The sequence below is a fragment of the Sporisorium graminicola genome, chromosome SGRAM_1, assembly GCF_005498985.1.
Source record: "Sporisorium graminicola strain CBS 10092 chromosome SGRAM_1, whole genome shotgun sequence".
Taxonomy (NCBI): domain Eukaryota; kingdom Fungi; phylum Basidiomycota; class Ustilaginomycetes; order Ustilaginales; family Ustilaginaceae; genus Sporisorium; species Sporisorium graminicola.
This window is the reverse complement of record NC_043719.1, coordinates 2,927,766-2,944,819: the sequence shown is the minus strand read 5'-3', so window position 1 is coordinate 2,944,819 and position 17,054 is coordinate 2,927,766. Positions and strand designations below refer to the sequence as shown.

The window sequence follows — 17,054 nt, the reverse complement described above, 5'->3', positions numbered from 1 at the left end:
TTGCGGTTTTCGGCGTGCCTTGGCGCGAGTGAGAAGGCTTGAGGCAAAGAGATGGCTCAAGAAGAGAGATGCTTGAAGCAGCCAGGTTGTGGAAAAGACAGCAAAACCTACCCGATAAGCACAGATCGCCGGCGATTTCTCACAACTCAGCCAATGTACCCCACACCATACACCCTGGCGACCATGAGACAGGACTCTTTACTTTTCGGACAGTGCCCGCCTTCCAACCCTGCACGCACTCAGTGAACATGCTAAGCTACCCAACCCCACAGCCCTGACCCTGATCGCCATTCGCCCATCTCCGCTCCCAAGCTCACGCACACATCCCCCTTCTCGCAACTCCAACTGTTCAGAACAATGCTGACGCAAACACCGAAAACTGAAAGTCCAAACTACAAATACAAAGCCACGACAGTCCGCAAACAGCCACGACACTACGCCAAAAGCCGCGAGCACCGCCAATACCACCAAGGCCTCGTCTGCCAGACCCTTCGCCTGCCACCACCCACCTCAACAACGAGTCAACCTACTCGAGGTCAACAACCAGTCAACCTATTCTTAGGCCACTTGCGATTAAATACCGTCAAGTTGTAGTTGGTGTAGAGATCCATATGGTCCGCAATGTACTGCGCAGTCGGGTGATCAGGCGGATCACACGAAATCCGATCCGTCTGCCCATCCAACTGGTAAACGCGCACATAGTCCACCGACATGGTAGCCGGGAACTCAACACCCCCGGCCCCAAAGTTGATATGCTGGAAAGTCGGCGACATGCCCAAGTTCATAATAATCGACATGGGCTCCACCGAAACAGTGCGCAGCCCAATATCCATCGGCGCATTCGCCTGCATAGCCTGCCCATTGATCGACCACGTCGGCTTCCCCGCAATATACCAAGTAATCGACCCCCCACCGTTCTCATTCCAATCCGGATGGTACTCGACACCATATGTCACATACTGATTGCTCGTGTCCACATAGCCCGTGTCCGGAATCTGGCTCAGCGCCGAAACCGCCTCTTGATACACATTACCCTTGTACGAGTTGATCGTGGTGATCGTGTCGTCGTAAATCGTAGCCGCCGACGAGGCGTTGTTCCACTCGTAGCTCGTGTCGAACGGCGCCACCTGGTAGGACTGTGAAGCAAAGCCATGCGACACCCCCTGGTGCGTCTGGATCTGCGCTTCAAGGATATCCAGCTCGGGCGACGAACGAGCAACATTGACATTGGGACCGGGATGGTCTTCGCCCGGACACGTGCAAGACGGCGATCGCATGCCCGAAAGGAACGAGACCTGACCATTGACCGAATACGTACCCGTCGAGTGGATGGCGCCCGCGGGACCCGTACCATTGACCCACGTCTGGTTGCGCAAGATGCCCGCATCGCACGAAGCATACGAATACGGCCACATGCCATCCGTCGAACCAGGATAACCAGGACGCCCCAGATTACCCATCAACCACAGACCGGGCCAGTAGCCAGAAGTAGACGGTCCTCCGGGCATGCGCATCGAAAATTCGATGTACCCACCCTGGAAGCAAAACTTGTTCCACGACTGCAGCATGCCCGACTGGAAGTTGAGATTATGCGTCGTCTTCTGCGTCATAGTAAGGGTGAGCGCACCACCCGTCGTGTTGACCGCATCAGGCGAGTAATACTCGTAGTCGCCAGTAACGCCATAGTATAGATTGGTGGCCTCCCAGAACGGATCATCGCCCGGCCAAAAGGTACGGCCCTCCTTCTCAAACTCGTCGGAAAACACGAGATGGTACGAGTTGCCGTCAGCGGGCGAGGTACGCTTGAGAGCGGTCTGGGGCGTGTCGCTGTCGATCAGGCTGAACAGAGGCAGATCCGGCACCTGGCCTGAGCCGTTGGTGCCACCCAGGTTGTAACCACTCTTGCTGACCTGGTTGCGGTTCTTTTCGTAATGCGAGATGATCGGATAGCCAGCAAACAGTGCGACGAGGCCCACAACCAGAACCATAAGCGTGAAGACATTGGCGATCCCTCGCCACGACATGGCATGCGAGTGAGCCTCCTTCTTCCAATCGTGCAAGTCATCATCGTCCTCCGGCCCATTGAAGAGCATCTGGTTAGGCGCTCCAGTGGCAGTCTTGAATCCCGCTGTCGAGTGGGACGAAACAGAAGCGTAGGTATTGGCGGGTGTGCCGGTCACCGTAGGTCTCATGCTCTTCTGATTGGTGCGCGGCTGGTAGTTGGTACCAGGCAGGAGTCGGCGCTGCTGAGACGAGCCGCTCTCGCCACTGGAGAAGGAGCCAGACATGTTGTGCGATTGGTCAGAGGTGATGCCGGGAGGTCCTGACCGAGAAGCATTCGCAGGAGAGTACGAGACCTGCTTGTATGGCGGCAAGGCTCGCGATTGTGGTTGTGGCTTTTGCTGCGAGCCTGGAACGCTGCGGTACTCAGGACCCTGTCGACTCATGAGCAGGGTGTTGAGTAGCTGTACGACTTCGATCGAGGTGGCGCTTGGAGCGGAAAAAGAATCGTTGTCCTCGTGCGCCCGTGTGAAAGCGTCGAAACAAGCAGCCGCTTCGAGAACTGCGATGAAGGTCGGAAGGGGGATGGTAGAGACCAAAGGCAAAGATGGAGGAGAGGAGCAAGAGGCAAAGAAGCAACAGAGACAGAGACAGGAGAGAGCAAGTCTAAAGAGGAGACGGGCACTTCGGATCAGCTCACCACTGCAGACACAGCAAAGGCGAGAGACAGGACACAGGCGAATCGAAGGCCACCGACCTATGGAATGAACGAGGGCAAGGTCAGGCGGAACTGGAATACGGATGGACAGCTGCGGGGCAGGGGGGCAGAGATGTGCTAATACTAGCACAAGTCTCAGACGGGCAAGGCCTGGCTATGCAGGGCAATACAGCACGAGAGAGGAAAGAGACGTCAAATGAGACCTGTGCAAGGGGAGCTTGAGTTGGAGAAAGTGGCTCAGCGACGGACGAGACGGTAAACAGGCTGCCTGTGTACACCTTAAAGGGGGCAGGCAGTCAAGCGGAAAACGTGGCTTCGGGAGTGGGCGACACAAGCGGGTGAAGGGAGCTTCGCACAAGCTGAAGGCAGCGAGATGAGGCGAAACTTCACTGTGTATCGAACCCAAGGGTTCGGTCGGCGGAGATGAGGCGAAGGTAAACTCTTTGAAATGAAGAATAGAGACGCGCATAAAGAGAGAGATATAGCCCTACGCACAGCGTATGCAGTAAGCAGCGCTGGATGGAGGACCGCGCCACAACCAAACCGCGACCCAGGGAAGGGGGAGTTCCGCGGCCTCAATGGCAGCCAGCCATCGGTGCGGCAAAGAAAGACAAGCGGGTCAGCCGATGGCTCGCAACCAAGACTTCCCCGGTAACGCGTTAGTGGGTATGAGCATTCCAACGACCGTCTAGTTACTACCCAAATGGCCTGAGAGTGGCGTCTCGCCAGCTCGGCAAACATATATGTTGCTCTGCGCGGCGGGCGAAAGAGACAGCTAAAGGAGGCACTTGGGAAGCGAGCTCCTGTGTAGTACCAACTTGACGGAGCCTTAAAGTAAGGCCTTCGCCGACGTTCAAACCCAACAAGTGAGAGCCAGAGCGAGAGAGGCTCGGCAGCGCTCAATGTGACAGCTCTTGGATGCAGTTCGGCTGAGTCGTTCCTGTGTTCCTCTGTTTGCATTTTTTGCTTACTGCAAAACAACCTAAAATCCCCCAGGAAACTTGCTTTGCCGCTGTAAACCAGTCAAGACGTCTCGTTCGCGCTTGCGTCCAAGACGCGTCTCTGACTGCAGCCTCAGGGTTTTCAAGTGATGATCCTCAGGGTGCGGCGGTCGGGAAGCGACCGCAGGTTCAAAGCGCACTTTCATATTTGAATCTTGCAGGACCTACTATATCTGTACAGTATTCTTGTAATTGTATTTCACTGATTGGCATTGCTTCTGAAAGCAGAGTTGAAGGGGAGAAAATAGAGCTCCCACAGATCCTGCAGCTGCAAAGTGGAAATTAAATACAAGAATTGCAGGGTCGCCCAACTCACGCCATTTCCTAAGGAACCCCATTGCGCTCGCCCCTACATCGGTTTTAACGATCGTTTTTAGTTCGAAGGATTTTGCCCCGATCGATTTGGCCAATTTGGTCGTCTACTGGTCGGCCTTCTCCGAGGAAACTTCTAGACCCTGGACGTTTGTTCCTGTCCTTGTCTCCGCTGCATGCATGGCCCATCATCCTGCGTAGACAGCTCCAGAGGTGCTGCGCTTACCGAAACGATCTAAGTGAACGAAAGCCCACGTTGTGAGCAAGTCGACTTGTCGAGACCCCTCGACGCACGCCCGAGAGTCGAGACAGAACATTTTCTCCTTCGGTTTTAGCCGAGGTGCTGCTGCTCAGCCACAAACCGACATTCTCACGTCAGAGTCGTGTGCTCGGAGCACGACAGCCCGCGGCGCTTGCGGAACGTCGGATCGGTGGATCGATCCTGGCCGTCACCACCGACCTCGCGGCGAATTCGCCATGCTTTTGTCGTCCGGCGTCGGAAGATCTTCCTTCACTCGTATCCCTTTTTTCTTAAAAAGGCCCTTATCGAGGCGGAACCAACTTGTCTTCTCACCACCTCCACCATCTCATCCTCACTCCTTACCCAAGATCTTCCACAATGACACAGCTCGAGCCCACGTCGACCAGGTCCACGCTGCCAGGCTACGCCCACAGCACCACCACTGTCGAGACGGTCCCCTCGTACCAGGCGGCAAACACCACGGCGCCCTTCCCTTCGCAGCTGCCATGCACGCTCACCGTCAAGAACCTCGATCGCAAGCGTGACCCCATCCTCTTTGTCCACGAGGACCGCGTCGTCTTCGAGTTTGTCCAGCTCGAGCACTCGCGTGCCTCCACCTTCGACGACTCGCTCTACAAGAACCTCGTCGAGAACGCCGCGGAGATCTTTACCAGCCCCGTCAAGCTCGTCGTCGCTGAAAAGGGACAGACGCCGTTTGCGGTGAGGAAGCACGTCGCCTCGTCCACGTACGAGGTCATCCAGCTCGAGAACGACGGAGGCTTTGGCAAGTGCACCAAGATCCCCACCAAGGGTCTGTTTAAGAGCAAGTACCACCTCGAGAGGCCTCCTCCTAATGCTGTCGACGCCGACGCGTCCGCGTCGTCGTCGGGCACGCCTAACTCGGATGAGGTCTACATCAAGGGCTCCCTCAAGAGTCTTGATGTCACTCTTCGCCGCAACGCTGACGGCCAAAAGTCGACGCTGGTCGAGCTGATCAAAGGTGTCCACGCCACGGTCGCCCACTTTGATTCTTCTATCACCTCGCTGCCCTCGTCGCTGTCGGTCCCCTACCTCGTCGCTGCTCTCTTTGCTGCTATTGACTCTCACCGCGAACATTACCTCACCTTCACCACCGACGAGAAGCTCGAAGAGCTCCAGGCCAAGGTGCGCCCGTCGACTTGGGACAGCCTCTTCCTCCAGGCCGGTCAGACGAGCAAGAAGCAGAAGGAGTTTTCGCAGCAGCTCGAGACCGAGCGTCAGAGGGACTACAACGAGGCCGTGCACAACAGGAGCGCTTATCCGGAGGGCATCATTCCGGCCATGCGATCTGCATCCAGGCCTGCGTCCAGGTCCACGTCGCGTGCTAGGGGCGCGTCGAGGGAAGGCTCACGCACTGCCAGCCCGGCTCCGGGCCGCGCTGCGCTGCCCAAGCTGAATGATGCGGTCGAGGGCAACGTGGTGGAGGAGAGGGGTCGTCGCTAGACCGTGATCTGCACAGCTGCGCTTTTTTGTTTTGTTTTCAGTGAACGTGGACAGGCGGCCTGCTTGTTGTTGTCCTGTTCAGTACTCTTTTACCCCCGTTCCTTGGTGTATATCCCCGGTGTTTGGCTAATACCATTTTGTGTGTTCTGGATTAAGAAGAGATCGGCTGTGCGTTTGTGGTGTCGAAGAGCTCGTTTTTTTGTGTTACCACGTATCAGCGGGGCTTTGACGGGCGTAATTAACAAGTATGCCCGCAGCTTGTGTGAGTTAGGTCCGGTAACCGGCTTTGTTGGCGGGAGGGACAACGCTTTGTACAGCATGGCGTGGGGGGTCGGCGTGGGACTTTAGATGTTTCATGTGCGGGGCGGGCGGTTTGGTGTGTGCAGGCCTGGAAGAGATGAGGCGGGCGCTAAGGTAGTGAATGTAGGTGTGCAGGAAGAGATAGTGTTGCGTATCTAGGGTGCTGCCCACCTACGAAGGCCGATTTCATCTTGAGCTCGTGGAATTGGTGGTGGCTTATCAGACTTGTGGATGTGCAAGCGGTGCGGTGCCTGTCGATATAAAGGGCGCGAGGAGGGTTGGGAGATGTTCGTTCTGCTCCTCGCTCTTGAGCAATGATTCTGGTCAGCATATTCGTTCTGCAGCTGCTCCTGGCTTACTGCTGCCTCGCGGACGCAGTGGACCAACCCATTGCCGTCTGCAGTAAGTCGCGCCTTCCTCACTCCGTCGACCGCCTTGCAAGCCTGCCGCGTTCTAACCTCGATGCGTTGCCTTGCACATGTGTGAAACTGGGCTAGCTCTGCCGCAGCACGTCGACCTCATCACCCTGGCCAACGCAGCCCGGGGTATCCACTTCGAAGACTGCCCCCCAGACCACCGCGGCACGCCGCCGTCTCCTCCCGGGCTCAAGCTCGCCCGTGTCTCTGTCGCTGCCAACTCCGGCCTGCAAGCCCAGTTCTTCGATCTCGGCTTCTTCGACGACTACTGGCTCAAGGGCGTGAGTAAAAGTCACTCCCCTCTCCCCCTGTCGTTCCTGTGGGATAACGGTAGAGCTGACGCTGAATGCTTGGCTCGAACGTGGCGAAATTAGTACCTCAGTCCAAAGCTCCCAGGATTCAGAGTCGAGTGTTGGCAGGCTCCCGCCCAAGGCTGCACTGCAGGGGAGCCTGAGGCTGCAGCACTGCCCCGCCCGGCTGTCAAGAAGCTCATCTTGGTCAACGGGGTATCTGTGGCAGCTCCGCTAAGGCGGGAGAGGCACGTGCGGTATAGTGGTGCAGACGATGCCGAGCTGCTGTCACTCGACGATCCGTCTCTCCACACGCGCTAAGTCGTATGTTGATCCGATGACGACAGCGCTGCTTCCTTGTATCGACAACACACCTTAACGTTGCACCCCGATGTAATCCTTCACTTTTTGTCCTCCAAGAGACTGACGGAAAGTGTGGATGCCAAACCATGTTTGACTGTGTTCGCTTGGCAACACGCAGAGGGTGAACAGCAGGGCCAGATGGGCGGCGTCGACTCGCGCGCAATTCGATGTTCGACCGTGCAGGCTTCACGGTCGCACACGCCTCCACGATCTAATGGATGGGGAAGCAAGCGACGTCCACATCTGCCATCGCCCGGCACCTGAACGTCGGGCTGCACCTGTTCTGTCCGCGCATCACCTTCTCCATATCCTGCCCCACCCCAAATCCCCAAAATCATCGTTAGTGTGAGTGATTGAAACCAGAAACCCCGCAGAGCGAGTGCACTAGACCTACCTGAGCAATCGTCTCGTAGCTGGGAGTGCTGGTGACGTACTTCTCACAGTCGCTGTCCGAGCAGTAGACAAAGTACGAGAGAGTGTTTTTCTCCCTGGGCGCCTGCTTGTTCGCGAACCAGCGTTCGAGCCATCTGGGTCGCCAGCAGTACGACAGCTGCACGTATCCCTCGCCAAGGATCGCTATATTATATCTCCTTTCGAGAGCAGAGGTAAGCTTCACCCGAAGGTTCTTGACAGCAATGCATCAAGCCAGCACAGTAGCCCCGAACTCTCATTGTCAGCCCAACCACGCGTCAGCCCACTGGCAGGTCATACGCTGCGACCCCTTCTTTTACACTTGGTCTCGTACAGTGTGGCTCACCATGCAGCCCTTGAGCCCTTGTCCATCGGTTTCTTTTGTCACACCAAAGCTGATTCTGGAAGTGTTGTCAGTCGAAGGCCGCCTGGAGTCTCAGCTCAATTCAGAAGGACACCAATTGAGTGCAAGGTGATGGACAAAGTGAGTTAGATTCAAGACTTCCCACTTTGGCTCCGCGAAGATCAATAGTCGAGCGACAACGAAGGAGACAACGCAAAGCAAGAAGGACACCTAAAAGCCCGGCAGAGGCCGATAATGGCTTCGACCAGAATTACTTGTCGTCATCGTCGTCTTTCTTGGAATCATGAGCGGTGATGGGGAAGCACTTGTCGTCGACTTGGTCGGTGCGGTCGCAGGTGATGTAGGCGTTGCAGCGGGTGTGAGTGTTGATAACGTCGTCGAGCATCTGTCGCGGCGTCCGAGGATGTCAGAAGTCAGCCCCATACCTGTCAGTACATTGATCTTTCCTTCCTTGTCCAGCCTAGCATTTCCCCCTGTCTAGTGCTAGGGTATGCACTGCCTCGCGCCCAAGTTGGGAATTGAACTCACGTCACGAACAGCAGCAGCAGTCAGCAGAGCACCCGGCCTGGTGTCCTTGCTCACGCTGCACTTGCCGCCCTCAACAGCCGACCGAAGAACAGAAGCATCGGCAGCCGTGCTGACATAGAACGTGTTGACAAACATGCCGTTGCCACTGCCGACGGTGACACGGTTCCAGTAGTTCTTCCAATCAGCATCGTGGTGGCAGGTGGTGAGGTTGAGCGAAGGCCCGTACTCCTGGTTGAGGTAGTGCGCCGTCGACTTGCAGCTCGTCGACTTGATCACTGTGATGCTCGAGCGGAAAAGGAAAAATGGAACCATGTCAGTCCTGCGAATGCGGGAAGAGGACACGGTACCAAACGGAGATTGGAGCAGAGTGCGTTACGTACCACAAGCGAATGGAGCTTTCATGGGCTCTTTGGCTTTGGATGCCTGGTCGTCATCCGTGTCGATCTCGAGCTTGAAGCCGGCAGCATGAACAGCGGGTATAACAGCGACGCCGAGAGCGAGTACAACTGAGAACAGCACGAGGGATGGTTTGAACACGACCATTTTGAAGTATCAGGTGACAAAGGAGAATGACTGAGAGGTAGGCAGTGCAACAGAGGAACGTAGATAAGAGGGAAGGATAACAGAAGCGGGCAGACAAGAGGATGGGGGAGCAGAAGAGTGTGGTTAAGGGGAGGACGGTAGTCGATGGCCCCGACAAGCAAGCAGTTTTATACACACTTTTCATCTTCTTTCCAGCTAGGGAGTGCAACTGTTTCCTCCTCCCGCCTGTTCTTTTCCACCAAATGCTTGTCGACCCCTTTCCGCTTGACAGTCTCCTTCAGCAGGTGCAACAGATGCTGTCATAACCTCATCCCAGCTACCAATGAGATCCCGGAACACGGCCTTGACACTAGGCAACAATGCATTGCGACCGGCTTCACCCCTGTCCATCGTTGTCGAACCCCACCTCTTGGCAGCCCACGAGTGGATCGCATACTGCAGGCGTGATCCCAGATGTATGCCAGCGGCCTCCTCTTCTGAACAGTAACCCTAGCACCCACGATGAGCGTGAAGCGTGGGTCTAATGAAGCTCGATAGGGGATAGCAACAAGGAGATGCCACCCTATGACGCACTGAAAGTGGGCCAAGGACGCAGACGCAAGTCAAAGACGGCCGCTCGTGTCGATTCCTAACATCGCACCTCACCTCAACTCACCACCTCAATCTCATCACCACCATCCCTGCATTGACCTCGCAGCATTCGCACATCACAGCCATCACAGATCGCCGAACCCCACCAGTTGAACTGACATCAAGAGCATTCTGTAATCAACTTATTCTTTCACTTTGCTCAGGGCTACTGTACGAGTCCTGCATCCATCCATCGCGAATTTAAGCGAGGTAGCCATTCGCCTTCAACCACTCCTCGACGTCCTTTGCATCCCTTTCGACCCACCTGGCCTTGGCTCGGACGGCGTCGAGACCTTGGCTGAGACCCATGCTGAACTTGGCCGTGTCCTTGTCCTTGAAGAACTGCTCGACGTCCTTTGCATCCTTTTCGGAGCTGAAGGCGCTGAACGAGTACTCGATGAGCCTGCTGAGCGAGAAGTTTCCTGCGAAGCGCTTGGACAAGACGTCCCATCGCGACTTGGTGGCGTCCCAAATCACGCGTCGTCCCTTGGGGTTGTTGCTGAGCGCGGCAAAGAAGTACATGAAGTCCTGCTCCTTGACCTCGCCGCTGTAGAGGAAGTCGACAGTGCGCTCCAGCAGCTTGACGTCCGAGGAAGCACCGAGAGCGAGCATGGAGGCGATCTTGTGCGTGGGCGTCTCTGGCTTGCGGTAAATGGACAACACCGACTCGTACTCCTTCTCACCGCCGTGCTCGACGGAGCGAGAGAATACGGCACGGAGCAAGTCCGGGTGGATCTGGCTCTCGTCGCCGGTAGCAACGTACTGGTCAAAGCGCTTCTTGATCTCGGACAAGGTCCACTCGTCCTCACCGCCAGCAGCGGCAGAGATGGCGATGGCACGCAGCTGCTTGAGATCGGGTGAATCGTTGGGGCCAAAGTCGAAGCCAAGCTTCTTGGCAGTGGGACCAAAGATGTCAGCGCGGAGCTTCTTAATGGCCGTCTGCACCTTGGCGTCCTGCTCCCACCAGGCGCTAGCGAGCGTGCCGATGTTGATACTGGTGGCCTGGTTGACGAGATAAGTAGGGTCGTTCCTCAGAGCCTTTGCAAGCGAGAGACCGCCCGAAGTCTTGCCGTAGCCGGCCGAGGCGAGCGTGAAGGCGTCTGTGACGAGGCCCACGCGGTCCTCAAGCGAGAAGGCCGAGTTCGGCCTGGCAGCCTCCTCACCGAGCTTGGCGAGACGCTCAGGCGAGTAGGCGACACGGTAGACACCGATGGTCTCGGCGTTGAGCTTGTAGGTGGCGTCCTTGGCATTGGCGAGAGGCACCTTGACCTCACGCTCGCTGTTGAGGAAAGCGTCACGGTCGACCGACACCTTGCCGTCGGCACCGACGGTCTTGATCATGAGCGGAACGTACCAGAGCGTCTCGTCTTCTTCGGGAGTGGGGTCGCCGGTGGAGAGGAAACGGTTCTGCTTGATGCGCAGGCCGTCGGCCTCTTCGGTGACGGTGAGAACAGGGAAACCTTGCTTGAGGATCCAGTTGGCCATGATGGAAGCGATGTCGCGACCCGAGGACTCGCTGATGCCGTTCCAGAGGTCCTTGGTGACAGCGTTCGCGTAGAGGTGCTTCTTGAGGTAGATCGAGACGCCCTTGAGGAAGACATCCTCGCCGATCATGTTGGAGAGCATGCGAAGCACACTGGCACCCTTGGAGTAAGAGATGGCGTCAAAGACCTGGTTGATGGCATCTTCAACATTCTCACCCTTAAGAGGCACCTCGATGGGGTGACTGGATCGCTTGCCGTCGAGGTCGAGGGCTCGGTCGAGATGAATGTTGATAAACTCGGAGGCCGACTCCCACTCGGGGAAGCATCGGTCGAGAATGACAACCTCGCCCATCAAGGTAGCAAAAGCCTCGTTGAGCCAGAGGTTGTCCCACCAGTCGAGAGTAGCAATGTTGCCGAACCACTGGTGAGCGACTTCGTGCGACTGAACACCGGCGGTACGCTTCTGGCCCTGAAGACCAGACTTCTCGGCGTCGTAGAGGTAGACCGAGGTTCGACCGGTGATGAGACCCCAATTCTCCATGGCGCCGGCATCAAAGTCGGAGGCGACGAGCGTGTCGAGCTTGGGCAGGGGGTAAGCGACGTCGAAGACGCGCTCGTACTCGGGTAGCACCTTGACCTTGACGTCAAGGGCGTACTGTGCCTGGTGAATGTATTCCGGAGTGGTGTAGACCTTCATGGGGATGACTTTGCCGGTAAGAGGGCTGGTGTAGCTGCTCTCGAGGCTGACAAAGGGACCATTGGCCCAAGCGACCAAGTAGGTCGAGACCTTGGGGGTGGTGGCAAACTCGGTGAGGGTCCAGTCGTTTGAGGCGGTAGACGAGACCTCGGTTTTGCCTTCGGTTTTGCCTTCGATTTTGGCTTCAGTCTTGCCCTCGGTCTTACCAGCCCCCAGCGAGGACTGGTCGAGACCGAGCTCGGAGGCACGGAGAAGCTTGTCCTGTTCGACCTGGGAGATGTCCTTGGAGCTGACAACGTTCATGTTGGCGAGGGCGGTTGTTTCCTTGCGGTGGATCATGCGGAAGGTGTAAGTGGCCTTGAGGTTGGGCTCGTCCCAGGTGGGGATAGCACGTCGAGCGGCGGTGGGCTCGAACTGGGTGAGGGCGTAGTAACCCTTCTTGCCCTCGTGTTCCCAGGTGGAACGGTAGTAGCCCATCATGCTGTTGTCAATGTCGCTGGCAAAGGCGACGACGAGCTGTGCCTTGGATCCCTTGGGGAGGGCGTTGGGGAGCTTTGCAGTGGCTCGCTCATGCTTGGTGTCAATGTCGAGAGCGACGATGCTCTTGTTGTCGGTCTTGAGCGCCTGGCTGAGGACGAGCGACTTGCTGAGGTGAAGCTTTTCGGCGGCGTTGAAGACGATCGAATCGGTGTCCTCGAGGACGTCGAGATCGATGACGGCGGTTCCAGAGAATCGAAGCGCCTCGAGATCGGACTTTAGGGTGATATCGTAGTGGGTGGGGACCACATTGCGGGGCAAGCGGAACCACTTCGAGGCGTCCGAGGCGTCGGTCATGGCGGAAGAGACGGGAGCGAAAGCGGGGTCTGCAAGCGCGCAAGTTGCGTGAGTTCGGAGGAGGGAGGAAGAGCAAGCGGCTGATTGAAGAGACTGCCAGAGGGTGGAGTGCGAGCCCAAAGGTAAGAGGAAGGCACGAATTGCAGCAAAGAGAGAAAAGGCGAGAATAAGATGAGTTCTTGTGAAGGAAAGAGTAACCGGAGACCGCATCGCTTCCATCGACGATAAGACGGAATCGGCGGTGGGTCCTGAAGACAGAGCTGAAGACAGAGCTGTGCGAGGTCAGATCTGCAGAGGTCGAAGATTGAGAGAATGCATACCTTTGTAAGTCTGCTCGAGAGAGAGGGGCGCAGAGGCGGGGAGCTGCTGCTGCTGTGGAAAAAGGGACCGGTAGTCTTGGAAGGCGTGAGTCGTAAAGCGGGGGATGTGGGACGCAGAGCGGAATAGGCTCGAGCTGCGGATTGACAAAGGAGCGAGGATGGTTTCATCTGCAATCCGGTTGATGGTGGGTACGAAGCAACGCAGCGCCACGCAGCGCCACGCACGAAACGCAAAGCAAAGCAAAGCGAGAAAGTGGAGCAGCAAACGCCAACGTCAGCGCTTTGATCTTGGCACGCAACAGGCACTAGGCCACGAGAGCGAGAGAACAACAACTTACGCACGAGCTCCAAACCAGAAACCCCGAAAAAGAAGAAAGACGCGATCGCCCGAAAAGATGGCACCTGCGCAACCCTTTTTTCCCCTTTACTTGGCTCGCGTACGTTTCGAGGCAACAGCAATCCTCACAACCACACGGGATGGATTGGGTCTGTGAGATGGAGGTGGTGGCGGTGGTGATGGTGATGGTGATGGTGAGATGGAGAGAAGACACACACGCAACTCTTTGTGACGACGCTGACGACGCTTGGCAAGAGGTTCACGAGCCAAAGCGGAACACATCGAGCCGGTGCAGGGCAGTTGGAGTCAAAATTGGCAGACGACACCAGTTCCACGCATAAGGAACGAAGGAACAGGCTGTCGACCTGTCAAACTTGGAGAAGAAAGAAAAAAGAAAGAACAGAAAAAGAAAAGGTTCCATTTAAAACGAAATATTTAAAAATTGGGAAAAAGCTCAGCCAAGGAAGATGCCGCTCCGTGAGGCCAACGCCGGCACGCAGCATCGCTCAATTGGTCAGCTGTTCACTCTGTTCGTTCTTCTACATCTACATTCGTGTACTGTAGTCGTTACGGGACAGATCCTCTGGATAGGGTCTGTGCTCGTCTGCGCCGTCGTCCGGTCTTGCCGAGAAGCGGCAACTGTGGCAAGCAAGCTCTGTCCCTGCACCAAGCATGCGCGCTTCTCTCGGCGCGACGTCGCCCGACTCAATTCTTTTATAGGTGAGAGAGCCTATTCAGGAGCGAGCTGCAAAGCTGTCTCAAAGCGAATGAATGCGCAGCGTAGATCATTCAGGAAGTCGCACGGTCACCAGTCACCAGTCACCGGCACGGTCTACTCCGCAGTCCGCAACAGCTCCCCCCGATCGCCCTTGTCCTGGTCCGCAATTCCACGGTGATCCCTACCGAGTTGCTCATTGTACTGCCAACCCTCTACAGATGCACAAGCAATCGATGTCCAAAACTTGTGAGAATCGCAATGCATATGGAATTGAAACGAGGTAAAAGACAATGTTCGAGCCCATACAACCACAAAGTGCTGGGCAAAAAGTGAGAAATGACAGTGTTCAACAAAGACGTGTGCATGCGTGCTCGACCAAGATGCAAGTAAGGTGGTATCAGAGTTGGACTCAATGGCCAAAGTAGCCAGGTGGCGGCGCTTGCTGATGCAGGTTGGTCGAACTGCTCATCGCCGACAGCTCTCCGGGGATGCCGCCGCCAACCCCGCCCCCGCGATGCGCCTTTCGCACACGCAGCTGGCGAGCGGGCCATCCAGCGTAGACAGCACCTGCCTCGGCAATCTCGCCCGATGCCACCAGCGTATGTTCGAGCAGCATCGATCTAGGCTCCATCTGCGCTCCCGAAAGCAGACGGCTTCCCGTGCGCATCGCACACCCATCGCCGATGCGCAGCTTGTTCAGACTGAAGCGTCCGCGCGAGTTGATGTGCGCCACCACAGAACAGTCGTCGATACTCACGTGGTCGCCCATTGACACCAGCTCCGGCTCCGTCAGCTGCAACGACGGCTTGCCACCCGCCCAGATCGCGCAGTCCTTTCCGATCTTAGCGCCAAGCGCTCGCAGGTACCATACTGCAAATGCGGTTCCCGAGATCATGCCGTAGATGTGACCACCGAATCCGCGTCCGAGCAACTTTTGCAGCGTCAGGTGGAGCTGCCAGCGCTGGCAATACGACGACTTGTCCCAATCATATCGGCCCTCGCGACGTCGGCCGATCACCGCCCATTTGGTGGCGATCGTCCACAAGAAGGCTAGCAAAGCTTGCACTGTCATGATCACGACAAAGAGCACCGCAATCATGCCGTAGATCAGACCCGGTCGCCACCAATGGTCGTCAAATAGGAAGCCGGCCGACGAATACTCAAAGTGCTTGCGCAGCAAGTTGAGTACGAGCACCGTGCCCACCGCCGAAGATGCCCAGTAGGCCGACGAAAAGATCGTCATGCCCACGTTGATCACCACCAGCATGAGGTAGGGGAACACGAAGAAGTTGGCCTGTCGTTTGTAGAACGCACGTCCGAACGGCGTGATGGTCTCCGAGTCGCCGTCGCTCGCAAGGCCTTCGCTTTTCTCGGTCACCGCTTTACCAAAGCTGACCGCTTCGCCGTGCTTGGAGCCCATCCAGACGCTTCCCTCTTCGTAGTGACCGTTGCGACGGGCCAGCGCACCGGATCCCATCACACACTGCTTGCCGATGATGGTGCCGGGTAGAAGGACGACTCGATCCGCGATCATGGCACCTCGTCCGACACGCACGCGCGCCCAGCCGATGCTGTCCGATGTGAACACTTCGGAACGCGACCCGAACACCACATCGTCGCCGATCTCGAGCAATTCTGGGTCCGGGCAGTAGATGCTGGATCCAGGCCAGTAGACACGCTTGCCTACGCGTGCGCCCATGGCACGGAAGATGACTGAGGTCATCTCGTAGTGGGTGCCCAAGATGGCAAGAGCACGACGCACGCGTGGCTGGGAGAGAAGCTGCTGGTTCATCCATCGACGGAAGAGCGCGTACTGGGTGGCGTTGCGCATCGAGCCTTCCTTGTTGAGGCCGAGCATGCGCTTAACAAAGATTCCCAGCGCGAGGTTTATCAGCGGCGGCATACCGTTTCGCACAACGCGAGCCACGTAATGCCAGCCGATACGACGCGGATAGGCGAACCAGGCAATAACACCTTTGACGCTGTCGTGGTGGTCGAAAGCAAAGGGCTGTGACAGGAGCATGAAGAGCGATGCGAACCATGGCACATAGCAGGCAAAACGGACGAGTAAGATGACGGGCCAGCCGATCAGCACCATCAGCGCCCAGTGTGGCTGAGGAGCGTTGTTGCGGTTGTAGGCAGCGTAAGCGTCGGACGAAGGCTCCTCGTGCGATGACGACTGCGGTCCCCAGACCGTACCGTCGGCGAGCCTGGCACCGGGAGAGATCTGCGTGAACGTGTTGACCACACAATCGCGACCGATGATGATGGGCTCGAGTCTGAAGTAGCCGTCGCGCTCGACGCAGAATCCACGGACGAGGCACTTGTCGATGCGGGCACCATTGTGGATGGTTATGAGGTCGTGCTCGGCGATCTTGGCGAACTGGTCGATCTTGACGTCAGATCCGATCGACATTCCGAGGAGGCGGTAGTACGTCTTTTGCAGGCCAGGCGTCAGGGCAAAGAGACCCTTACCTGCTGTCTTGAGGGATTGATTGACAATCCACCATCGGAGGTGGTAGTTGCACCACATGGGATACTTGCCCGGACGGTAGCGGCCAATGACGATCCACTTGAAGGCAATCGCAGTGATGGGACAGATTATTCGACTCGTAAGCCTAGCTACAACGATGGATGCCAGCAAGGCACCCACTCGCTCCCAGAAGATGTCGCGGATGTAGAAGGCCGAGAAGGCAAGGCCATGCAAGATGATGGTCCAGGTCCAGGCAGCCTTGAACGGGTAGAAGAACAGGAACGGAATGGCCTGGATGAATATGACCCAGGGATGCGTCTGACTTCGCGGTTGGTAGCCATGGCTCTGGAACGCTACGTCCTCGTCCTCGTCGTAGCGGTGAGCCGCGTACGTTGCTCCGAGAGCGCCCTTGTCGTCGTAGCCATCGTAGAAGTCGTCTTCGTCCTCCTCCTCGTCGCCCTGTTCATCGTCGACCAAGTCAGCGATGCCCGCGATCGTTGAGTGATTGAACAGCGTCGCAACTTCGAGCGACGCGCCCGTCTCCTTGCGGATGAGGTGCACGAGTCGGCCAAGCAACAGACTGTTTCCTCC

The 17,054-nt window shown here is 56.9% G+C and overlaps 6 protein-coding genes across 6 annotated transcripts; 2 read left to right on the top strand and 4 right to left on the bottom strand.

The window, feature by feature from the left end:
• Positions 1-536: 536 nt before the first annotated feature.
• On the bottom strand, positions 537-2,447 carry EX895_001031 (uncharacterized protein; the record flags this gene model as incomplete). Its single annotated transcript, XM_029881631.1, has 1 exon — positions 537-2,447. The coding sequence occupies one exon, from the start codon at positions 2,445-2,447 to the stop codon at positions 537-539; it is 1,911 nt and encodes a 636-aa protein (XP_029743017.1).
• A 2,204-nt stretch (positions 2,448-4,651) lies between these two features.
• Positions 4,652-5,755, top strand: EX895_001030 (uncharacterized protein; the record flags this gene model as incomplete). The annotated part of the gene is made up of 1 exon (XM_029881630.1): positions 4,652-5,755. The coding sequence occupies one exon, from the start codon at positions 4,652-4,654 to the stop codon at positions 5,753-5,755; it is 1,104 nt and encodes a 367-aa protein (XP_029743016.1).
• A 614-nt stretch (positions 5,756-6,369) lies between these two features.
• On the top strand, positions 6,370-7,082 carry EX895_001029 (uncharacterized protein; the record flags this gene model as incomplete). The annotated part of the gene is made up of 3 exons (XM_029881629.1): positions 6,370-6,457; positions 6,553-6,752; positions 6,846-7,082. 3 exons carry the CDS (start codon positions 6,370-6,372, stop codon positions 7,080-7,082), a joined length of 525 nt encoding a protein of 174 aa, XP_029743015.1.
• Positions 7,083-8,149: 1,067 nt separating this feature from the next.
• On the bottom strand, positions 8,150-8,970 carry EX895_001028 (uncharacterized protein; the record flags this gene model as incomplete). The annotated part of the gene is made up of 3 exons (XM_029881628.1): positions 8,150-8,284; positions 8,428-8,702; positions 8,808-8,970. The coding sequence occupies 3 exons, from the start codon at positions 8,968-8,970 to the stop codon at positions 8,150-8,152; spliced, it is 573 nt and encodes a 190-aa protein (XP_029743014.1).
• An 831-nt stretch (positions 8,971-9,801) lies between these two features.
• On the bottom strand, positions 9,802-13,103 carry EX895_001027 (uncharacterized protein; the record flags this gene model as incomplete). The annotated part of the gene is made up of 2 exons (XM_029881627.1): positions 9,802-12,708; positions 12,936-13,103. The coding sequence occupies 2 exons, from the start codon at positions 13,101-13,103 to the stop codon at positions 9,802-9,804; spliced, it is 3,075 nt and encodes a 1,024-aa protein (XP_029743013.1).
• Positions 13,104-14,399: 1,296 nt separating this feature from the next.
• EX895_001026 (uncharacterized protein) lies at positions 14,400-16,523 on the bottom strand (the record flags this gene model as incomplete). The annotated part of the gene is made up of 1 exon (XM_029881626.1): positions 14,400-16,523. One exon carries the CDS (start codon positions 16,521-16,523, stop codon positions 14,400-14,402), a length of 2,124 nt encoding a protein of 707 aa, XP_029743012.1.
• Between the last annotated feature and the right edge of the window lie 531 nt (positions 16,524-17,054).